This window comes from Anolis sagrei, chromosome 10, assembly GCF_037176765.1.
Source record: "Anolis sagrei isolate rAnoSag1 chromosome 10, rAnoSag1.mat, whole genome shotgun sequence".
In the NCBI taxonomy this organism is placed as follows: Eukaryota; Metazoa; Chordata; class Lepidosauria; order Squamata; family Dactyloidae; genus Anolis; species Anolis sagrei.
Genome location: NC_090030.1, coordinates 15809293 through 15832289, shown reverse-complemented (window position 1 = coordinate 15832289; position 22997 = coordinate 15809293). Strand labels below are relative to the sequence as shown.

The 22997-nt window shown below is 41.5% G+C and overlaps 1 protein-coding gene across 10 annotated transcripts in view; it reads left to right on the top strand.

The window, feature by feature from the left end:
- Window positions 1-22997, top strand: part of TENM1 (teneurin transmembrane protein 1) — a 453498-nt gene that overhangs the window by 166444 nt on the left and 264057 nt on the right. For all 10 annotated transcript variants that reach the window (XM_067471568.1, XM_067471566.1, XM_067471567.1 and 7 more), the window contains exon 3: window positions 16093-16353. In XM_067471568.1, the coding sequence (XP_067327669.1) occupies window positions 16093-16353 (261 nt within the window). The remainder of the gene's footprint in view (window positions 1-16092; window positions 16354-22997) is intronic.

Genomic DNA, 22997 nt, shown 5'->3' with positions numbered 1-22997 from the left:
TCAGATCTTGGAAACTCTGGGCAGCCATGGTTTTCTTGATTGAGTTCATCAATATGATCTTCCTCTTGTTTCACTAACTTAAATCTTACCATGCATTATTGGCTTTTCTAGTGAGTCATGTCTTTTCATGATATCCAAAGTACAGGGTGCAGCAGCATAACTTCCTTTTTGCAAAACTTAATAAAATCCATTGTATGAATCAGAATTTTTTTATATAATGTAGGCGCATACCTAAGGTTTTGTTTTACATAGTTTTGAAGATCAAATTAGGTAGGTGACATTCCAAATCCCCCCTAATTGAGATGAGGGACTCTGGGAAGTGTTCCCTCAAAACAGCCATCAATGCTCTTGAAGTGTGTGCAGTTGCACCGTCTTGTTGGAACCAATTGTCCTCTAAGTCCAACCCATCTAGCCATGGGAAAAAAATAATCCTGTAACATGTACATACCGGTCTGAATTCACTGTCACTGCAACTTCATTTTCCTCAAAGAACCAGGGACCGATAATCCCAGCTGAGGAAATTGCACACCACACTGTGATTTTAGGTGAATGCAGAGGCCTTTGATGCAATTCTCGAGGATTGTTGTCAGCCCAGTAGCGCATGTTTTGTTTGTTGACGGATCCACACAAATGAAAATGGGCTTCATCACTAAAAGAAACAACAACAATAGCATCCTCAGGAATGAAGAACCTCACACGCATTCCTCCAAGAATTGAAGTCACGTTCAGAAAGTTCCTGCACAATCGCCATATTGTAAGGATGGAAATGAAGATCATCCTGAAGAATTCTCCTCACAGAACGATCGGAAAGTCCAAGGGCAGACGCATGTTTGTGCGCAGAATGCCATGGTGATCGCAACGTTGAAGCTCTCACTGCTTCAATGTTCTCAGGTGATCTAATGGGCCGAGGGACTCAAGTTCTTCGTCTTGTTGCACTTGCAGTTTGTCTGAATGTAGTGACCCACATCACAATTGATTTCCAGTCTGGGACAGGGGCCAATGGGGCTAAATTAAAGCGAATCCGGAAGGCACGCTGGGTTGCGATCACAGAACATCTGCTCGAAAAGTAGGCCTCAACGGCAAAGGCATGCTCCTCACTGTTCCAATGCATGATCCAAACTGTGTCAGGACAAAACTTTATACTCCAGCCTCTCGAACGAGACAACTAGCGCTCCGCTACGTCTTCAACTGACTGAATGGCGTGCATTTTTTAAAAAGAAATTATGCTGCCGCACCCTGTACAACAGCCTCGATTTGACCATCTTTGCTTCTAGGTCTAATTTGCTCTTTGGCACATTCATTTTTGGCAGTCCATGATATCCATCCAACTCTTCTCCAGCACCATATTTTGAATGAGTTGATTTCCTTCCTATATGCTTTCTTCACTATTCAACTTTCACAGCCATACATAGAAATGGGAGATGGGGTGCGATGGACCACCTTAACGTTTGATGATGAGTTTATATAATATTCACGGAGTTGATCAAATGTCAGTTAAGCAGTCAGTTGCATATGTGAGTTTGGTCTCACAACGGAGCATGTTTTAATATTTAGTCTTCCAGATGGAAATCCAGAAATAACCAGAGCTGTTCTCTGTCTTTTTATAGAATTCCTCGAAATGCAAATTCAGTAAATTGTAATGATCAGTCTTTTAATGGTATGCTAATTTCTTCAATGCCTTCAATTTATCCTCAGCAGGTTTTTCTCCTAATTATAAGGCTGAAAAGTATGACTGTCTTTTCTCAAATGAATTGTAGAAAATTGCATTACATGGCTTCTTTGGGTAATACCCAAGACGTAGATAAATATAAGCAAACATGTAGTGATAACAAGTCTAATTTTGACAAGCCTCATTGTCATAAATAAATATTATAGTTTCTGCTTTTCTAGAAACCTTGAACATCGTCTTTGAAGCAGGAATAATGATCTGCATTGATGGACTCTACTTGGTTATGACAATCATTCCTGAACAGCAAGCAGGTCCTTTTCATTTCTCATTGGATTTCTGTATGTACTATCTTAGAGAGTCTAATATGGATTTCTGCAAGATGTTTATTTATTGTGTCAGAAGTGAATTTTATATACATTATACAGTTATAATGTATAGAAAAACTGCAAACAAAGTTAAAAACATGGCATTTTGCTTGATATTCAAGTAGTGTTTCTTGTAAGTCAGAGGACGGTCCACAGTAACTCCCAAGTATTTTGGTGTGCTCCAGTGCTCCAGTGGGATTCCTTCCCAGGTAATCCTCAAAGCTCGAGATCCTTGTTTTATTCTGTAAAATACATTTGAGGAACAGTACAATCCCTGTATCTTCATGGAACTGGCTGTGGATACCTTGAAACCACGAATAGTAGTGAATCCTATATTTTGACCATATTTGAAATAGAAACATGCGATTGAATCATATTGGAGAACCAGGCGAGGTTCTCCAATATGATTCAATGGCATACTTACACATAAACTTGGGGGGGGGGGCACAAGGGAATATATTTGGAGCCTAGGTGAAACTGTGGATATCAAGACTGTGTATGGTTTGAGTCTGTCCTTCTCCCCTTCCTTCTCCCCTTCCTTCTTCCCTTCCTTCCTTCTTTCTTTGGGGATAAAAAAAGCTTCCTTGCTGATCAAAGTGAATACTGAGAGTTCTTTAAACATTTAAAACAAATTAGAGGCAATATGTATATGGCTTTTCCCCCTTCAAAGACAAACATGATGTTAACAAATCTGATTTACTGGGTCCCTTTTAAAAATTTAGTTCCTTGTGACGTTTCCAGAGCAGCAACCTCGCAGTTTGCTTAGCATAAAATTGTAACATTTTGCAGAGTAGCCGTGGCCCGTGATTTATTTATGATAATTGGGGGGGGGGACTAAGGGGGGTGCTTTCCCGCATCTCACACTTCGTTCCACCATCTCTGATCAACTCTGACTCTGAGTGAAGCTAGCTTTCCATTCTTGTAAGCAAAAGCGTTTTCCATCAACCGCTCCTATCTGACTATTTTTTACTGACCAAGTTACATTGTGCAAATACAGGCTGTTTGGTCACTCACTCCTGGTTTTCAGAGAGCAAAGAGGGAGTCTTTCCTATTCCTAGCCACCTCTCCTTTCAACTGGAAATGCTATGGGTTGGCTCTAGGACCTCAAGAACTAAAATATGTTCTGCAGCCTCGCCACGACTGCATTGTTGTAATGAGAACAACTGGTCTCACAAAACCCTATTATAGTGCCAAGGCAAGGAGGATGTCAGGAGGGGAGAGGCTGAGTACCCACAAAAGGTGTAACAACAAGCCTCCTGACTGCTGCTTCTCCTCCCTCCCCCTGAGCGGAGCCATTCCTTGTGGTGCCTAGAAGCATGGACGCCTTGGTGTCATTGTTTTTATGCCTGTTCCTGGGATTATTTAGGGTGCTGATTCAGAAAATTGCATTGGATAGATCACATCAGATCTAGATTATTAAGTATGGTTTTCTCTGGGTGAGCACATGGTGACTACTGGATGTGATATGTTCTGTATCAGAAACTAGAGCTGATGTAGTCTATCCAATGCAATTTTCTGAATCAGCACCCCAAATAACCAGCCAGAATCTAAAGTTGACCAAAAACTGATTCGTAACCCTTTTGGTACTAATGTTGGAGAGTGATTCCTGGTCAAATGGTTCCTGGTTAAGAAAAAAGGTTGGGAATCACTGCTCTAGGATAACCTATACATTAGGTTATTCGCATGGCTAGTGGAGATAATAGAGAGGGCCTTCTCAGTGTTGGCTCCCTGGGTCTAGAATACCCTCACTAGAAAGATTAGGTTAGCCCCCACTCTTCAAGCCTTTCGGGCTAGTTTAAAAACATGGCTGTTTCGGCAGGCTTTTGACCTGCTGTCATCTATGTCCAAATTCAAAGATTCACCAATTGCTTCACTTTGCACTTTGATCTGTTACTGTAGATAGCCAACTTTATTTGCAGGTTCTACTGTGTTCTAGAAATGTTACAATTTTATCAGTTGGGATTTTATGTGTGTTTGTTGTTTTAAAATTTATGTTGTTGTTTATATGCTTATGTTCTATTTGTTTATATGAGGCGCTTCATAGTGCTTCTGTGAGCTGCCCCAAGTCTCTTCTGGGAGATTGTGGTGTGGTATAAATAAATGTATTATTATATGAAACACAACAAGATGAGTCCACAGCAGACAAGATCACTCGGCTGGCTGTTGTAGTGGATCACACGATGGACACTTCCCAAGTGTCTAGGATTATGTGATGTATCGGTAAATAATGTGTGCAGATCTCAGTAGGTTGGCCTTCTGCAGCTGGCAGATGGAAATTCTTAATTGTTTTTAAGTTCAGGCCAAGGTCTTTAGGCACTGCACCCAGTGTGCCGAACACCACTGGGACCAACTTTACAGGCTTGTGCCAGAGTCTTTGCAGTTCAGTCTTTCAATCTTCAATTTTAAATTTAAGATTTAAATCTTTAAATCTTTAAATGTATTCATTATGATTATTATTATTATTATTATTGCCATCTACCATTGAATTATGGCTCTGTCCTATGATATCCACTTATCTGTAATGAGTAGGAAATGGATAGGGATGTTGTTTTGCCCCAGTTTCCTGTCTTGAAGTTTCTTTTTCACCTTTCCAAGGCAGTTGATTCCATCATAACCTTGATATACATCATGGAAGTTGAACCTCATCTTGAAAAGACGACTGCAGCAAACTTGCACTAAAGCATGCTGATGATGATATATGCAATCACTTTTTTTATCCAAGGAGAATAGCTGTACTATGTGGCAAAAAAATATTCAAAAGATATAAAATCAAAAGATCTGGAATCAATTTTTTACTCTTTTTGTTAGAATATTTATCCTCTGGATGAGGTCAGACATGTGCAATGCTTGTGGATACAACACCAGACTTGAAACTGATTTATTTATCTCCATAAATCTCCTTTTTTTCTAGTTTGAGAAACAGAAAGCTGACATAATCATTTCCAGTTATTGGACTATAAATTTTGGAGAAAAGAAGTATTTAGTGTAATGTCTGAAGTGGAAATCATTAGGCGGGTGGTGTGAAATTGTCCCATATCCTAAATTTTTCTTCTTAAGGAATTAGTTCTTATTTGGAGAACTACAGTATCAAAGTATATTATAGTTTAGTGCATTGAATGCTGGGGTGTTTTGATAAGAATCCGAAATCTTCATCCTTGCAGTTTATTAAAGTTTCCCAGAGCTTTGTATGGATTAGGAGAAATCTCTCAGTTAATCTCTTGTGCCACATCAGCTGTGGTAAATGGAGAAACAGTGCTGTTGATTGAATGGAGTAATATTGCTAACAAACAAATATGCATATCCCAGTCTAATTTTATGACAGCTTCAGTGGAATTTCAGGTCATAAACTGTCTTTCATTTTTAACGCATAATAAATTTTTGGAAGAAGTAAAAAGAAGAGTAAATAATACACTTCTTTTCCACAAATGCTACATTATCAAGATTAATCACAGCTATAAATAAATAAGGTAAACAATAAAAGCAGTGCCATTGAAAAAATGGAGATCAATCATTATATATGAAAAAGCTAACTGTTCAATATAAATATAATCTAACCCAGTCAATGCATTTGCTTTCTTGGTAATAGCGGCTTAAATTCAGAATAATCATAATTGTTGCATTTGTTTCTTTTTTCCTGCAAATTCGTTGCAAAAGCTATGTTATTCAGAACTAAATCACATATTGTGGTTAGACGTCGTCTTTTCAATGTTGACTTATGGCGACCCTTCAAATGGAAGACCTTCAAGTCACCCTGACTTCAACTGTCCTGCTCATGTTTTGCTCAGTTTTCTTCTTTTCCTATTTCCTTTTATCTTACCTTAATGTCTTTCCTTGTGAGCTGTCTCTTCACATAATATATCCAGAATATGTTAGCCTCAGTATGGGACCTCATCACACTAGAACATGGATCCACTTTAAATCCAGTTTCTGATTCTGCAGAATTCTGGGGATTATGGAAAGGCCTTTAAACTGGGCCTCACTAAAATACAAACCGCAGAATTCTTCAGGAGGCAAAAACCAGATTTAAAGTGCATCCATGTTCTAGTGCAGTGGTTACCAACTTTTTTTTTGACCAGGGACTACTTTGACCAGGAACCACTTGACCAGGGACCACTTGACCAGGGACCACTTAATCAGGAACCACTTGATCAGGGACCACTTGATCAGGGACCACTTGATTTAAGGTGCAGGTGCTTACCTACAAAGCCCTGAACGGTTTGGGACCACCCTACCTGCGTGACCGCATCGCTGTCTACGAACCCACACGCTCACTCCGGTCATCTGGAGAGGCCCTGCTCGTGATCCCGCTCGCGTCACAAGCGCGCTTGGTGGGGACGTGAGACAGGGCCTTCTCCGTGGTGGCCCCCCGCCTCTGGAACGCCCTCCCGAAAGATCTCAGACAAGCCCCTACACTGGCAGTCTTCAGAAAGAATTTGAAAACCTGGCTGTTCCAATGTGCCTTTTCAGATTAGGAATCTCCCACTACCAAATCCCAGAAGCACTTTAGTACCAAATCACCGCACACTGCACACCGCACTTATATCATAATCCCACACTGCTCCGATACATCAGCACTTTTAACCTTGTACCCCTACTTCGGCCGACTCAGTTTTTAATAATGTCTTGTCGTATTGCTATTGTTATTGTTTTTCTGCTTAACTGTTTTTATTTGCTAGATATTGTATTGCTGTATTGTGTTGGGCTTCGGCCTATTGTGAGCTGCATCGAATCCTTCGGGAGATGTTAGCAGGGTACAAATAAAGTAATAATAATAATAATAATAATAATAATAATAATAATAATCAGGCACCACTTGACCAGGGACCACTTGATCAGGCACCATTTTGACCAGGAACCACTTGACCAGGGGCCACTTGATCAGGGACCACTTTGACCAGGAACCACTTGACCAGGGACTACTTTGACCAGGAACTACTTGACCAGGGACTACTTGACCAGGGATCACTTGATCAGGGATCATTTTGACCAGGAACCACTTGGCCGGGGACCACTTGACCAGGGGGACTTCTTTGACCAGAGACCACTCTCCAACATTAATACCAAATGGGTTACAAATCAGTTTTTGGTCAACTATAGATTTGATTTGGGGTTCTGATTCAGAAAATTGTATTGGATAGACCACATCAGCTCTAGTTTCTGATACAGAACATATGCCATGGTCAGCGACAGGAAGGAGTGGCAAGTGGCGCAAAATAAAGAGCAGAAATAAAATAAAATAAATAAAGAGGAAGGAGGCTCATGGACCGGATTTCAGTCCTCGTGGCCCACTGATGTTCCATGGCCCACAGGTTAAGAACTACTGCTCTAGTGTGATGAGGCTATTAGTCATCTTGGCTTCAAGGCAGCATTCAGATTTTATTTGCTATAGCTATATCAGACCAAGTTGACTATAAATGATAAGATGGTCAGGGGAGATTTTGCACAATTAAAACTTGTGCGCCAGTACCTTGGGAAGTCTGACTTGGCCACGGTGGTCCACACTCTGGTTACATCCCGTATGGACTACTGCAACGCAGTCTTCAGTTGCCCGGAAGCTACAACTAGTCCAACGTTCGGCAGCCAGATTACTAATAGGAGTGGGGTACAGGGAGCATACTACTCCACTGTTGTGCCAACTCCACTGGCTGCCAATTGGCTTCCAAGCACAATTCAAAGTGCTGGTGTTGACCTATAAAGCCCTAAACAACTCCAGCCCAGTTTACCTGTCCGAACGGATTCTTCCCTACGAACCATCAAGGTTGTTAAGATCTCTGGTGGGGACGAGAGACAGGGCCTTCTCGGTGGTGGCCCCTCAGCCGTGGAACTCTCTCCCGATAGATCAGAACTGCCCCCTCCCTCCCGACTTTCAGAAAGATGGTAAGATCTTGGCTCTGGAACTTAGCATTCTCAGATTGATGATCGAATCAATAACTGTTGACTACAAGGCGGATGGTGATGAATTTGTGATTTATCTTGACGAATTGGCTTTATGTAATTCTTGATCTGTATTTTAATGTGTTTTAATGTATTAATGTACTATGATGTTATTATGCTTTAGTTTATTTGTATATTGATTCTCTGTTGTTAGCCGGCCTGAGTCCCTCCTTGGAGGGCGAGAAGACCGGGTTATAAAAGCTCTAAATAAATAAATAAATAAATAAATAAATAAATAAATAAATAAATAAATAAGATGGGTCATTCCAGAGGTCAGCTGGGTCTTGAGACATACTTCCATCTTTCTTGAATCCTTGAAAAACAAGGATGCTCATTTTCCCCAATATGGTTGACCACCATTTTATGTACTCCAGCCATTTCCCAGATGAAAACCAGAGTGGATGTCTCAGAAGTTATTAAGTATCCCTTATCTGAAGTCGTTGGAACCAGAACTGATTTGGATTAAACAGAGGACAAAGGGGGAAAGGGGGAGCCGGAAATAGAAATGGACCAAGTAAGAAAGCAGAAGTGCAGAGAATTAACTGATAATATCCTTGATTAACCATAATCGTAGAAGGGAGTGGTATTAATGGATTGATTATTGAATCTCCACCCTAAGAATATTGGAATTCTATAATTGTTTCCCATGGTGTCAGCTAAATGCCACCATGAAGTCCACAGAAGACCGCTCCCCCACAGCTGCTCCGCAGGATCTGGAATTCATTCGCAGCATGTTGCCTTTTGTTCAATACATCCAATAGACTAGCAACCACTGAAAGACTTGCTCTCCATGAAACCGTGATGCAATATCGGTTCAGCAGTCTTTGATTCAGCTCCCCACCTCACATCCGCATAAAAGTTTCAAGCGTTAGGCAACCCTATTATGCCTCGTACATTTTCATACTTCTGAGCTTGACGATTGTGTGGACTATTCCCATCAAAGAGCCTTTAACTCCAGCTTGATACCTGCTTGCTCACGTTTGCTAAAGGTCACACGTTGGAAGTAGCTTTGAACCTCCTGGCTTTGAGCATCCTTCCTTCCGCGGACCCCCCTTTCTGATCACTCTTCAATTATATTTGAAATCCCTCACGTGTCCTTATCTCGGCTCTCTCAATTAGTTCACCTCTAGCTGAGCCCATTTTTTAGGAGATGGGACAAAATATTGATAAGTGATAACCAACCCAAGTGTTAGCTTATCTGCTCTGCAGAGCAAAGGACGAGTTTACAGGACCAGTACAGTCTAATTTGTTAGTGATCTGTCCTGCCCTTTTGGGTCTGATTTATTTTCTTTAGAGTACGTCATGCCATGTCTGCTGCTTAGGAGGGGTGATTTCCCTCTCCCTTTCCTTTCCTTTCCTTTCCTTTGCTTTGCTTTGCTTTGCTTGGCAGCTGCAAGCTTCATTGATCAGAGCAAGTGCTCCTTTGCACAGGAAGGAAAAAGGATGAGCAGGGAGGGAGGGACAAAATACAAATATCTGAACTATAGTCAGTAAGAAAAGACTGTATTTTAAAAGGGGGACAGTAACAGATTAGACTTTTTTCCGTATTTGACACTCCCATGCTCCCTTATACAGACAGTTCTAAGTGTCATCTAGCTGGAATCCTAATCCATTACCCATCTGTCTTCTCCTTGTCTAGCGCATACTAGGCAAGATTGGTTTTATATTTATTTTAATCATATACCAAGCTTGGTCCAGATTCATCATTGGTGAGATTTATACAGCACTCCAGATGTGAGTGGACTACAGCTCCCATTATCCCCTGTCAAGCCCCCTCAAACCCTGCCAATATTAAAAATTAGGCATAATAGGTATGTGTGCCAAGTTTGGTTCAGATCCATCATCAGTGGGATTCACAGTGCTCTCTGGAATTGAATGGACCACAACTCCCATCATCGTTTTTACTCCCCCCCCTCCAAACTCCCATTATCCTTTCTCATCCCCCCCAAATACCAACAATATGATGAATTTGTGTGCCAAGTTTGGTCCAGATCCGTTATCAGGGTTTGAGTCTGTACCCCAAGGAAATATCCTCCCCAATTGTTCCTGTTTGGCATGGACTGGTCAAAAAGTGGGGTCTTTATCATCCCACTTTTTCACCTGCCTCAGTTTCTCTCGTCTTCTTCAACTTTCCTTCATTGTCCTCAGCTTACTTCAGTTGCTACAAACTGTTCAGATTTCAAAAGTAGTTTGCAACAATAGCCTTTCCTAGCCCTGACTATTCTCGCATGTCCTCTTTACGTCTGTTGTAGTACAGCCTGATGGGTTCACTGATGGTTTAGAGAGGATTGTGGAGTTTCCTGAGGCACAAAGATTTAAGTCAGGGGAATGATGGCTCTCTCTGGGAGAAGCCTGTCTCAGAAAGTGCAGGGCTTCAAGGTCAGTCAGAGGAGCCAGAAACTGCAACATTAGATAAGGAGTCAGGCAAAGAGCTAAGTGATACGGAAGGCTCCCAGGAAAAAAACACCTGGAGCTATGGAGATCAACAAAAGTTTTCATTTACAGATTAGAGCAGAAAATAGGCAGTGCCAGTCAGAGCAATTACATGGGAAAGATGGGGAGAGAATTCATGGGGAAAGAAATGACTTCATGGGTGCCTATTAAATGGCAAGTTGTTTACCTAAGGGTTAGTTCAGGCAACGTAGCATTCGAGTAAGAAACTAGACCTGAGTCCTTTGGTTCTTGTTTCAAGTCAAGCCTTGGTTTTGGATACAAGTATCCTGAAAGTTTTCTATGTTCTTGTTTTTGTTTTCCTGCTCAAGTTTTACTAAGTATACTTTTACTTGTGGACTTATGCTGTAATTATGATTTTTTTTGATTTTATTTTTTTTTTGCTATTCCTGCAAAATCCACATGAGACATTTCAATTACTGTTTGGTCATCACGTATTGCTAACCTTTTTTTGGATTATACTTCCTCTTTCTTTATTCCTGATTTTTCATATATTTATGTGTTTTTGCAATAAATGGTTTGCTGGACTCTTGTGCTCATAAGTGGTCATAGGTGTTTCCAGGCCTGGGGTACAACAACCTTCCAGCTTTGATCCCCTAGTTTCATATATATATATATATATGAGAGAAAAATTTAATATGCTACTCAGTGGGACTCAATTGAATATTTCTGAACAAGCCCTCATCTGATTGACCTTCATAGGCTTATGGGTCTATTCACTCTACAGAAATATAGTGCTATAATTCCTCCTCAACCACCATGACAACCTCTCATGGAGTTCTTGGACTTGTAACTTTGTGAGGGGAAGTGGGGTGGCAGAAAGGTATATCCCCCTCATTAAATTACAAATCCCAAGATTCAGTAGAATTGAACCATAACTGTGAAACTGGAATCATAGTGCAATAATTGTGTAGTGTTTAAAAGCCCCAGATTGGAGCATGCCCCATGGTAATGTTTTGGTGTTTTGATCTGTTGCTGAATGTACAAGAAATTATTTTTAATTTGCTAACTTCTTTAATTTAAAATAATAATACTATGTATGCTATTTGAAAGATTATGTCTTTTCTTCCATTAAGGACCTTTTAATTTCGTGTCTTCAATCCATGCTCGAACTGTTTAAAAAGAGATCTAGACTAAAACTAGACTAAAGGGAAATTTTGAGTGACACTTCTTATGCTCATCTGCCTAATCAGAGGTAGCAGATGTGTCTAGATGCCTTTCATGTCATTCCATGGAAATTAAATCAGTAGGAAGATATAATTTGAAGTGAGCGGGGAGGGTCTGAAGTGATAAGATATAGAGGTTGTGTGTTGTGTGTGTGTGTGTGTGTGTGTGTATATACCCACTAGCCGTTCCCTGTCACACATTTCTGTGGCCCTGTCTGTGTATATGTGTTTTGTGTGTGTATATATGTGTATATATGCGTGTATATTTGTGTATATGTGTATATATGTCATTTTGTGCATGCTTTGTAATGTTGTTTTTTGCTTTTTAAGTGTCATCCGCTGTGTTTTTCAGTGTTTTTGAGTGATGGTCACTCATTGGCCTGATAGGTGTATTGTGTCCAAATCTGGTGTCAATTCATCCAGTGGTTTTTGAGTTATGTTAATACCACAAACGAACATTACATTTATATCTATCTTTGGTGTGATGGTGGGGCTGATTAACTTAGTAAAATGGTCAAGCCTTAATAATAATGTAGAGAATGATTATACTGAATATATTCAATATCTTTCACATGAAACTTCTGGGTTCTCATATATATCTGCACAGAAAAAATTACTTTCTTCAGTACTAGTTTGAAACTGCATCAGATGGTCAATATAGATGAAGGCTAAGTCAATCAAGTCTGAGTAGAAGCAGTCCATTGTATGGCAGAGCAAGAAAGAAGACAAATTATATTGCATGTGGAGTATTGTTGTGGTCATAGTGTAGTAGACTTTTGTGGCTTTGAGGAGATTTTAGTGGGATATATTTCACTGGATGTCTTTAAAATGTTCTTCAGTCTCCTAGATACAAATCTATCAACAACAACATCATCATCAACAACAACAACAACAACAACAACACTCGATTTGTATTCTGCCCTATCTCCCTGAGGGGACTCAGGGCAGATTCCAGCATATACAGATATACAAGGCAAATATTCAATGCCTTAAAACAATGAAACACAGACAGAGAGATAAAGATAAAGGCTTCCCCTTCATCTCTGGCTCTGGGATGTGGTGCTCATTTCCATTTCCAAGCCAAAGAGCCTGCATTGTCTGTAGACACCTCTTGTCATGTGACTAGCATGACTGCCATTTGTTACAGTAAGTCATAGCAGGATCATGTGTGTGTGTGTTAAAGAAAAACCTTACGGTATTAATTATTATGTGCAGCTGGTAATGTAGGTCAGCCAGCATGTTTGAGCCACACCCTGTGGGGTATAACTATGGATTTTAGAATATAGTTTGGAGAAGTAATATGCTCCTCTAAGTAGAGAAGCAATATGCTGCTCTGAAAGAGATGCTGTAATGCTGCAATGCTCTAGCAGCGATGCTCTTTGCTATGGTGGAATAGCTATTTACTCAAGGTTTATCTTTTGCTCTATCGTTTGAATGAAAATGAAGAAGACTTATTCTGTGTTACTTACAAGGACTATGTAAGTTTGTTGCACTGTTTGATTTTGTATGCAACACTGCAACTTTATTACCTCTGCTGATAAGAGTAAAGGATTTTTTTTCTGTTACCTTTTTCCTCTTGCTTGTGTGTCTTTTGAAATTGGACCTGGCTAAAATCCACTTCTGCGCAACACCGTTTACCTTCCTACCAAGGTGGTACCTATTGATCTGCTCAACATTTGCATGTTTTTGAACTGCTAGGTTGGCAGGAGCTGGGGCTAACAGCAGAGACTCACCCTGTCCTGCAGATTTGAACCTCTAACCTTTGGGTCAGCAAGTTCAGCAGCTCAATGGTTTAACCCATTGCACCACCCTAGCCACATCCATGACTTCTGGTGCATTACTTCCTTACTTACTTACTTACTTAGGCGATCCCTCATAGTCCAAGGATGATGGTCCTCCAAGTTCAGTGTCCTGGGGGTGGGTTTGTAGGTGGCTGTGGAGCCCTATTCTTGACCTACATCTTCTCCAACAGTGAGGGCATTGGTTTCCAGGTGGGAGACAGTCTCAGTCAGGGTTGGCTTGACGCGCCTTCCTCTTGGCACGTTTCTCTCTTTCAACCTCCATTCGTGCCTCTTCAAATTCTGCAGCACTGCTGGTCACAGCTGACCTCCAGCTGGAGCGCTCTGTGGTCCATCCTCCAAAAAATTGGGTGCTCAAACAAATCTGTGGACATCCTGAGGCTCTTCCATGATGACATGATGGCAACAGTTTTGGACAACAATGGCTTCCAAAGTGGTGCATCTACACTGATGAATGAATGTAGATTGGCACCAACTGTCATGGCTCAATGCTATAGAATCCTGGGAATTGTAATTTGGTGAGGCACCAGCAAGCACTCTTTCTCATAGAAGGACAAATTTCTCATCAAACTACCATTCCCATAATTCTGCATCATACCAAAACATCCATTTCTGCTACTGTACATATGTGCATATGTGAGAGAGGTAGAAGTAAGAGATAGAAGGAGGTAAACGGGAAAGACCCTAAGAGTAGCAGAAATCCACTTTGTGTTTTATCTCCTCTGGGGAATATGCAGCATTGTAGGTAACAAGGTAAGATGTGCAGAGCTAAAAACCACCATTTATGTCACTGTAGGAGATTCAGAGAAAATGCATCCTATGGGAGACAGAACACTACAAAGGCATGCATATTTAAGGAAGGAAATACTCCGTGAAGGCAGCACATGGCATTCGGAGGGAAATGCATTCTCTGTTCAGTGCCCAACAGTTTCGCTCTGCATCAGCAAAAAGACTGGCTTCCGAATATTATTTACCCTGTCCTGAATTTCTCTGGATTCTCAATTAAAATATAAATGGGTGGCTGTATTTGGATTCTTTGGGAATATGTCGCTGGATTAGCATGCCTCTGATTTACTGGGCTGGAGTTTCCCTATAGCTGCTGCTTCTACAAATAGGCAGGACCTTACCGGCCGGCGGCTGTCAGTGGAAAGATGCTGGGAAGAAGGGAGCCTGCAGCTCTTGTTCCTTGGACCCAGCTGGCGGAGTGTGCTCAGTTAGCTCCAAAGGGCATTCAAAGGCTGGGAGGTGGAAGAAGACAGCATAGTGACAGGCCAGAAGAAACGAAGGCAGAGAGAGAGCTTGGGAACAAGTTGGGACAAAGAGAGAGAGAGAGAGATTGCAATGGCAGAAACCCTTGACCCTTATGGCCCCTAGCCATGCCGACTGTGGAATTCTGAGAGTTTAAATCCCCAAACAGAAAAGAAAACTCTTCCAAACTCCGGGCTGGAGCATGTGGTGCAACCCTCACATCCACTGGGGTACATATGCGGAATCAGCACAAAAACAGGAACCATGAATCATAGCAAACCCTATTGAAATGAATGAGTTCTGGCAGAGGCATGCCATAGAACTGTACTAGAGGGCTCAAAGTGCATAGAGAGAGCACTACTCTATAAGTACTACGTTCTCCTGAAAAGCTCTCTGGTTAACTTCATTCTAGAGCACCTAAAAAATGCACAACACCTTTTGAGCATTTCTACATTTTCCCTTGCTACTCTGTGGGCAACCTCTGATGAGCACATATCATAGGATTGTATTGGAGGATATAGAGAATGTTTATAAACAACATACTGTTTTGGAGATGGCTAAATAATCCTGGTCTGGTGGATATTAAGATTGTTCTCTCTCTCTCTCTCTCTCTCTCTCTCTCTCTCTCTCTTTCTCTGTCTCTGTGTGTGTGTGTGTGTGTGTGTGTGTGTGTAGGTGTGAGTCTTCCCGCCCTGAGCCCCCCCCCCCGGGGGGGGGGTGAAAAGAGCAGTGTATAAATATAGGAAATTAAATGTTGAATGAAATTAGGTGTGGGTGTAGGTGTGGGTGTGTATGTGCATTATGACCATTTTCTGTTGTTGAAGGCTTTCAGAGCGGAATTACTGCATCGCTGTGAGTTTTCTGAGCTGTCTGGCCATGTTCCAGAAGCATTCTCTTCTGACATTTCACCCACATCTAGAGGTTGTGAGGTCTGTTGGAAACTAGGCAAGGGGGATTTATATATCTGTGGAATGCCAAAGAGTGGGAAAAAGAACTCTTGTCTGTTGGAGGCAAGTGTAAATGTTGCAATTGGCCAGCATGATTAGCACTGAATGGCCTTTCAGCTTCAAAGCCTGGCTGCTTCCTGCCTGGGAGAATTCTTTGTTGGGTGGTGTTAGCTGGCCCTGATTGTTTCCTGACTGAAATTCCTTGTTTTCTGGGTGTTGCTCTTTATTTACTATCCTAATTCTACAGTTTTTTAATATTGGTAGCCAGATTTTGTTCATTTTCATGGTTTTCTCCTTTTTGTTGAAATTGTCCACATGTTTGTGGATTTCAGTGGCGTCTATTTCAGTGGCTTCTGCCCTGAGTCCTCTTCAGGGTTGAGAAGGGTGATATACAAATACCGCAAATAAATAAAATAAAATAAAATATGTGCAGTCTGACATGGTAGCTGTCAGTGGTCCAGCGTTTCTCTGTTCTCAAATAATGAGGGTTTTTTTGTGTGTTTTTTATTGCAGAGATGGAATTTTGTGACACTCCACACAACCTGTGCATTGGCTACCAGGGGGAGATGCATTCTGTGTCCCAGCATGGCTATCCAATTGAGATGGGTTCGGATGTGGACACCGAGACAGAAGGTGGGGCCTCCCCGGATCAGGCCTTGCGGATGTGGATGTCTGGGATGAAATCGGAGCACAGTTCCTGCTTGTCGAGTCGTGCCAACTCTGCCCTGTCCCTCACAGACACCGACCATGAAAGGAAGTCAGATGGAGAGAACGGTAATGAGGCAACTGGGGTAACCAATTGCAAGGGCAGCAGTTTTTTTTAAGGCTTTCTTTCTCTATATGCAACCCATTTTTCAATAATAGCCAGGATTTGTGGGGATATGGATCTCCCATCCAAGACTGCATTCTCATTTCCTCTCCATGCAAACATTAACAACAACAACAGAGTCAGAGAAAATCATGTTTTTAGTAATGCAGTGGCTGCATTATACAATAAATATATTACGAGTTCAGTATCCCGTATCCAAAATGCTCGGAACTAGCGAGTGTTTGGAGTTTTTCAGATTTTGGAATACCCAAATCTAATTCATGTATATTTCATACACACTGTTTACACAAAGACTGAACGTAATTGTATGCACAATATGTTTGCAAATTTGGTAAAGTTTGTGGATATTTGAATCATGAGAAAGCAACTGTGTCACTTTCTCAGCTATCCACATGGATAGTTCTGGATTAATCATAATATACTTTATTTATTCTGCTCTTATCTCCCCAAGGGAACTCAGAGCAGATTACAGAATACATTTATGGCAAACATTCAATGTCGTTGTGCAAATTAACAAAGACAAACAGTACATAGACAGGGGCAAGGCATCCCTCTTTTTTTTTTTTTTTCATTTCCGACATCTGGAGGCTGTGCTCAAGTCGGCCATGGGGAGATGCTGTTGTTACATTTTTCCATGCTTCGGGATCCAGTTGCCCATGGACATCTTGCCAGCATGTCTTCAGAGGTGCCTTTTACCTCCCTGCGAAAGCAGTACCTATTTGTCTACTCGCATTATTGTTTTCAAAGTGCTAGGTAAGCAGAATCATAGTATCCTAGAGTTGGAAGAGACTTCATGGGGCATCTAGTCCAACCCCCTGCCAAGAAGCAGAAAAATCACAATCAAAGCACACCCAACAGATGGCCATCCAGCCTCTGCTTAAAAGCCTCTGAAGAAGGAGCCTCCACCTCACTCCGGGGCAGAGAGTTCCACTGCTGAACAGCTCTCATAGTTAGGAAGTTCTTCCTCATGTTCAGGTAGAATCTCCTTTCTTGAAGTTTGAAGCCATTGTTCTGCGTCCTGGTCTCCAGAGCAGCAGAAAATAAGCTTGCTCCCTCCTCCCTATGACATCCCCTCACATATTTATACATGGCCCTCAACATGTCTACTCTCAGCCTTCTCTTTTGCAGGCTAAACATGCCCAGTTCTTTAAGCCACTTCTCATAGGGCTTGTTCTCCAGACTCTTGATCATTTTACTCACCCTCTTCTAGACACATTCCAGCTTGTCAACATCTCCCTTCAATTGCGGTGCCCAGAATTGGACACAGTATTCCAAATGTGGTTTAGAATTCTGTTGCTCTCTTCTGGGGTATTGGCTCTCCCTCCCAATTTGGTGTCGTCTGCAAACTTGATGATTATACCTTCTAACCGTTCGTCTAAATCATTAATAAAGACGTTGAACAGGACAAGGCCTGGAACAGAACCCTGCGGCACTCTGCTCATCACTTCTTTCTAGAATGAAGGGCTAGGGCTGACGGCAGGAGCTCACCCTACCTGTGGCTTGAAATGTCAACCTTCCAGTCAGCAAGGTTTTCTGTAGCTGGCAGTTTAACCCACTGTGCTAAGCGCGGCCCCAATTTGGGAGTAGGGTTTGCAAATCCAAGTAAGGGATGCTCAACAAGTCCTTGAGATGAAACTTACAGTTGTTTCCTCAATGCTGGTGTCTTCTGTGATCGCCTTGAATAGCTTCAATATTGAAAATTTCTGTTAGTCTTAAAAATACTGTAGCCCTTTAGTCTGTTGGAAAAGCCATCTGTGGAAAAAGTATTGAACAGGAAGAGGGCAACTGACACACTTTCTGTTGGGAACACACAAGTAATTATTTCATGGTTTAGTAGACTAAACATTGGACTATGTTTCTGGAGAATAAGGTTCATCCTTTCACAATGCCTTTCATTCCAGTATTTCCTTACTGGTCATGGCTCTGTGTGCCAAGTTTGATCCAATTCAATCTTTGGTGGACTTCTGATTGCAGGTGAACTATAAATCCCAGTACCTACAACTCCAAAATGTCCAGGCCAATTCCCCCTCAAAACCTACCACTATTCAAATTTGGACATAGAGGGTATGCATGCCAAGTTTGGTTCAAGTTTGGGTTCATAGTACTCTCTGGATGTAGGTGAACTACAACTCCTATAAATCCCTCCAAAGACTTCCAGTTGACATGTAAGTTGACATCAGTTGACCTTGTTGAATGGGCAGATACATAGAGAATCATAACGTTGGAACAGTTCTTCAGAGACCATCCAGTTTAACCCCATTCTACCATGCAGAAAAAGCACAATCCAAGCCCTCCCAACAGACAGCCATCCAGCCTCTGTTTACAAGCCTCCAGAGAAGGAGCCTGTATCAGAAGCAGCAGTGTGTTCAATGGTTCAACCGATCTTACAGAAGGAAACTGACCTTTAGGTATTCTTGTCGTAATCTATTTAGGATTTTCAAGATAGTATTGCTTTGAAGTGAGCCTGGAAATAGACCAGCAGGGATGAATATATCAAAATGCATTTTAGGAACAAGCTCGGACACGTCTGAAGCAGTGGGCAGCACAGCTGTGATTGTCTAATTGCATAATATAGTTTCTCTAGTTTCGTACCTAAAATATTCAGTTTAGTTTGCAATAACACTTATTGATTGATTTTTCGACAAGACAAGGAGAAAATGATACATAAATTATCTGTAAACTAATACAAAAAGCCCTAGCTACATCTGGCATGTCAACACTAATCTGAACACAGAGGGTATTGTGGCTGACCAGGAAAAAACCCTTGTGATGTATGTCCTTTTCACAGTTCGACTTGAATATGTTCTGACAGAGGGGAGAGTTTGGGTCATATGTGAAGTTGGTAGTGTAATTTGAAATGTGTTCCATGGTCGTCCTTCCTTGTTCAAGGGCAATATCCCACAGATATTTAAAGTTAAAAGAGAATTGAGCAAGACATATATAGATGTGGTTTGTGAGAGCAGTAAGCACTGCACATCCACAAGTTTCACTCTTTGGTTATTCGGGGATTTGACTATTTTCTCTCTAGGTTCTCTAGCATGACTCCATTGCCAACTTCTGCAGTGGAGAACCTAGAGATTCTTAGAGGGAATACCTCTTAGGCATTTGTTGGTCATCCAAATTGTTTCTATGGTGAACATCTGGCAGAATTTATTTTATTTATTTATTTACTGTATTTGTATACCACCCTTCTCATCCCTCAGGCAACTCAGGGCGGTTTATAATGGCAATGATTCAATGCCCAAAAACACCATAAAACATTTTAAAACATTAACACATAATATAAAACCATAACAAGAATATTAAAACATAGATCATTTGCGTCTCTTAATAAAAAACATTGTCCCATCTCATCATCCAGTCATTCCAATTCCTATGTCTTTTACCTTGCATTTTCAAATGCTTGCTCAAACAACCAAGTCTTGACTCTCTTCCGAAATGTTAAGAGGGAGGAGGCCGATCTAATGTCCCCAGGAAGGGCATTCTATAGCCGAAGGCCACCACTGAGAAGGCCTTGTCTCTTATCCCCACCAGACATGTTTGTGACACAGGCGGGATCGAGAGCAGGGCCTCCCCGGATGATCTGGTCCTAGCAGGTCATAAGGGATTCAAAATTTGACCATTGAGGTTCATTGGAGGACTCAAAATTCATAGATAGGCATTTTCTCAGGTAAAACAATTTCACTTTCATGGGGGGGGGGGTCTGTTCCCCAAATCCCAGTGATTGTGGAGTGTTGACTGTTTTATTATAGAACTAGCTTGGGTACCCAGAATTGCCTGGCTTATTTGAAAAAGTCAATTCTTTTATTGTACAGAATGCATAAGGTTGTGGGTGGACTACAACTCACATCATGCCAGGTCAATCCCGAGAAACTCCATCCATACTTAAAGTTTGTTATGTTGGGCAAGCCTGTTCTATATGCATCATCAGTAGGGTTCAGTGTGCTCTCTGGCTGTAGGGTAAACTACAACTCCCATTATGGTGAGTGAGTCCCCTCAAACCCCTCCAGTAGGTTGAGTTAGTCATGGGGGTTCTGTGTGCCGAGTTTGGTCCAGGTCCATCATTGGTAGAGGTCACAGTTTCCCTTGTTGTGGACAAACTATAACTCCCAGAAATGAAGATCAGTTCCCCCCAGACCCCACCAGTAATCATATTTTGGCATATGTGTGCCAAGTTTGGTCCAGATCCATCAGTATTTGGGTTGACAGTGTTCTCTGGATGTAGGTGAACTACAACTCCCCCAAATTAAGGTGAATTTTCCCCCAGAGACCTCCAGTATTTTTTACTGGTCATGGGGGCTCTGTGTGCCAAGTTTGGTTCAATTCCAACTTTGTTGGACTTCAGAGTGCTCATTGATTGCTGGTGAATTGTAGATTATAGAGAGTGCTGTGAACATGTCCAAGAGCCTCAGTACATACAACTCAAAAATGTCCAGGCCAATTCCCCTCCATACCCACCAGTATTCAAATTTGGGCATATCAGGTATGCATGCCAAGTTTGGTCCAGATCCATCATTGTTTGAGTACATAGTGATCTCTGGATGCAGGTGAACTACAACTCCTACAAATCCCTCCAATACCTTCAGTATTTTTTTTGTTGGTCATGGGAGTTTTGTGTGCCAGGTTAGTTCCAGGTCCATCATTGGTGGAGTTCAGAATGCTCTTAGATTGCAGGTGAACTATACATCCCAGTACCTATACCTCCTATAAATCATGGTGAATTCTCCCCAAATCTCTCCAGTATGTTCAGTTGCTGATCAATTCCTCTGTTTACTGTGTGCAATAGAAAAAATAGGAAAGGGTTAAGGGAGAGGCAGTGGACAAGGTCATGCAAATTTCACACCAATTGAGAGATTAAGATGTCTGTGGTGGAGGAAACAAATACAATCTAGGATATTATTGTCACTGTATGAAAGTCTTCACTTGCGTGGTGGACACTTGGGTGGTGGACACTATAGTGTTTGTGGACAACATTGGCAGGGCTCTTGGACATGTTCACAGCACTCTCTATGACCTACAATGTCGTTGGAGGGATGGCCATTGGTATCTCCTGAGTAGTGGGACCTATAGCTGTTTGTGGAGTCAGGAGCTTGTAAGTGGACACCCCAGCCACAAACACACATATATTTTCCCTCTTATTATGTGTGTAGATAGATGAGCATAAGTAACCCAAATGCTTGTATTCTTTCCACAATTTATGCGCAAGGCATTTTGAGTTGATAGCCTAGCTTTGCACCTGCTTGGCCACTAGTCAACAGGCAAGAAATTGATATAATTACCAGAATAATATTCTAAGCCAAGAAATGGAAGCCGAGAAAATGTGTTTATGCCTCAAGGGAAAAGCGTATTTCTTTATCTTGGAAATGGGACAGGCTTTGGAGGAACCAAACAGAGACATCAGAAAATGCATTGCGGGGGCATTTCTGCACATCCCCAGACCAAAGATTATGGGACAATGAGCATTGGTTGCTGAAAAACATTTGGTAGGTTCTGTATTTTCATGGCATTATTTATCAGTATTCTGGTTATATGTGCTTGAGTCTAATTTGGTCACAGTTAGGTCAGAGCACCTAAAGATACCTAGAGAACTTTGTTCATTTAAAGAAGGTACATTTTTGAAGGGAGGGGGAGAAGAGTCTGGACCTTGGAAAAATAGTATGGAACTGCATAGTATGGAGCTATGGTATTTAAAGTGGAGTCCAAGACCATTCATTCCTTAGTGTAAATGCATCAAAAGAAGGGTATGGGCCTTGGGAAACTATAACCCCCAGCACTCCATTGCATGGAGCCATGGTATTTAAAGTGGGGTGCATTTTGTAAATTTACCAAGAGAAGGGTATGGACCTTGGGAAACTATGACTCCCAGGACTGCACAACATGGAGACATAATAATAATAATAATAATAATAATAACAACAACAACAACAACAACAACAATCCTTTTCTCCCAGCTTTCCCATAAAACACAAGGCACAGACATATCACAGAAAGGAAGGGAAGGACCCAGAAAGGCTATTTTTAAAAAAGAAATTACTCCGGCAAAGTAAAAACTCGGTGAGCAAAAGGTAATTCTTTCTCTAACAAGGGTACTTCGGACTCCTTCCACAATTTCCCCTCCTACAAAGTTGGGAAAATATTTCATTGTAAACCTGGGAGCAGCTAATGCCATCATATTACAGAAATGGCCAAACATCCAGATGATTTCAGAAAATTCACTTTCCCACCACCTCATGCTTAAAATATGCAAAGAATGCTCTATCCTATACTTGAAGCCAAACTAATGTGATGACAAGAGTGGCTTCCCGGATTATAAGTGTAACACTCAGTGGAATTTAACAAATGTGATGAAGTGGTAAGTATGGGAAATGTTTATCTGGGTATTCAGATTTTTAAATGCATTTTAGTAAGGATTTATGGAAAGGCAGCATGGTGCCATGGTTTGAGCATTGGGCTCTGGAAACCAGAGTTTTGTTCTCCGCTTGGCCCTAGAAACCCACTGAGTGCCTTGGGCAAGTCACACATTCTCAGCCCCAGAAACCTCATTATAGGGTTGCCATCGGTCAAAGATTACTTGCAAGCACACAGCAAT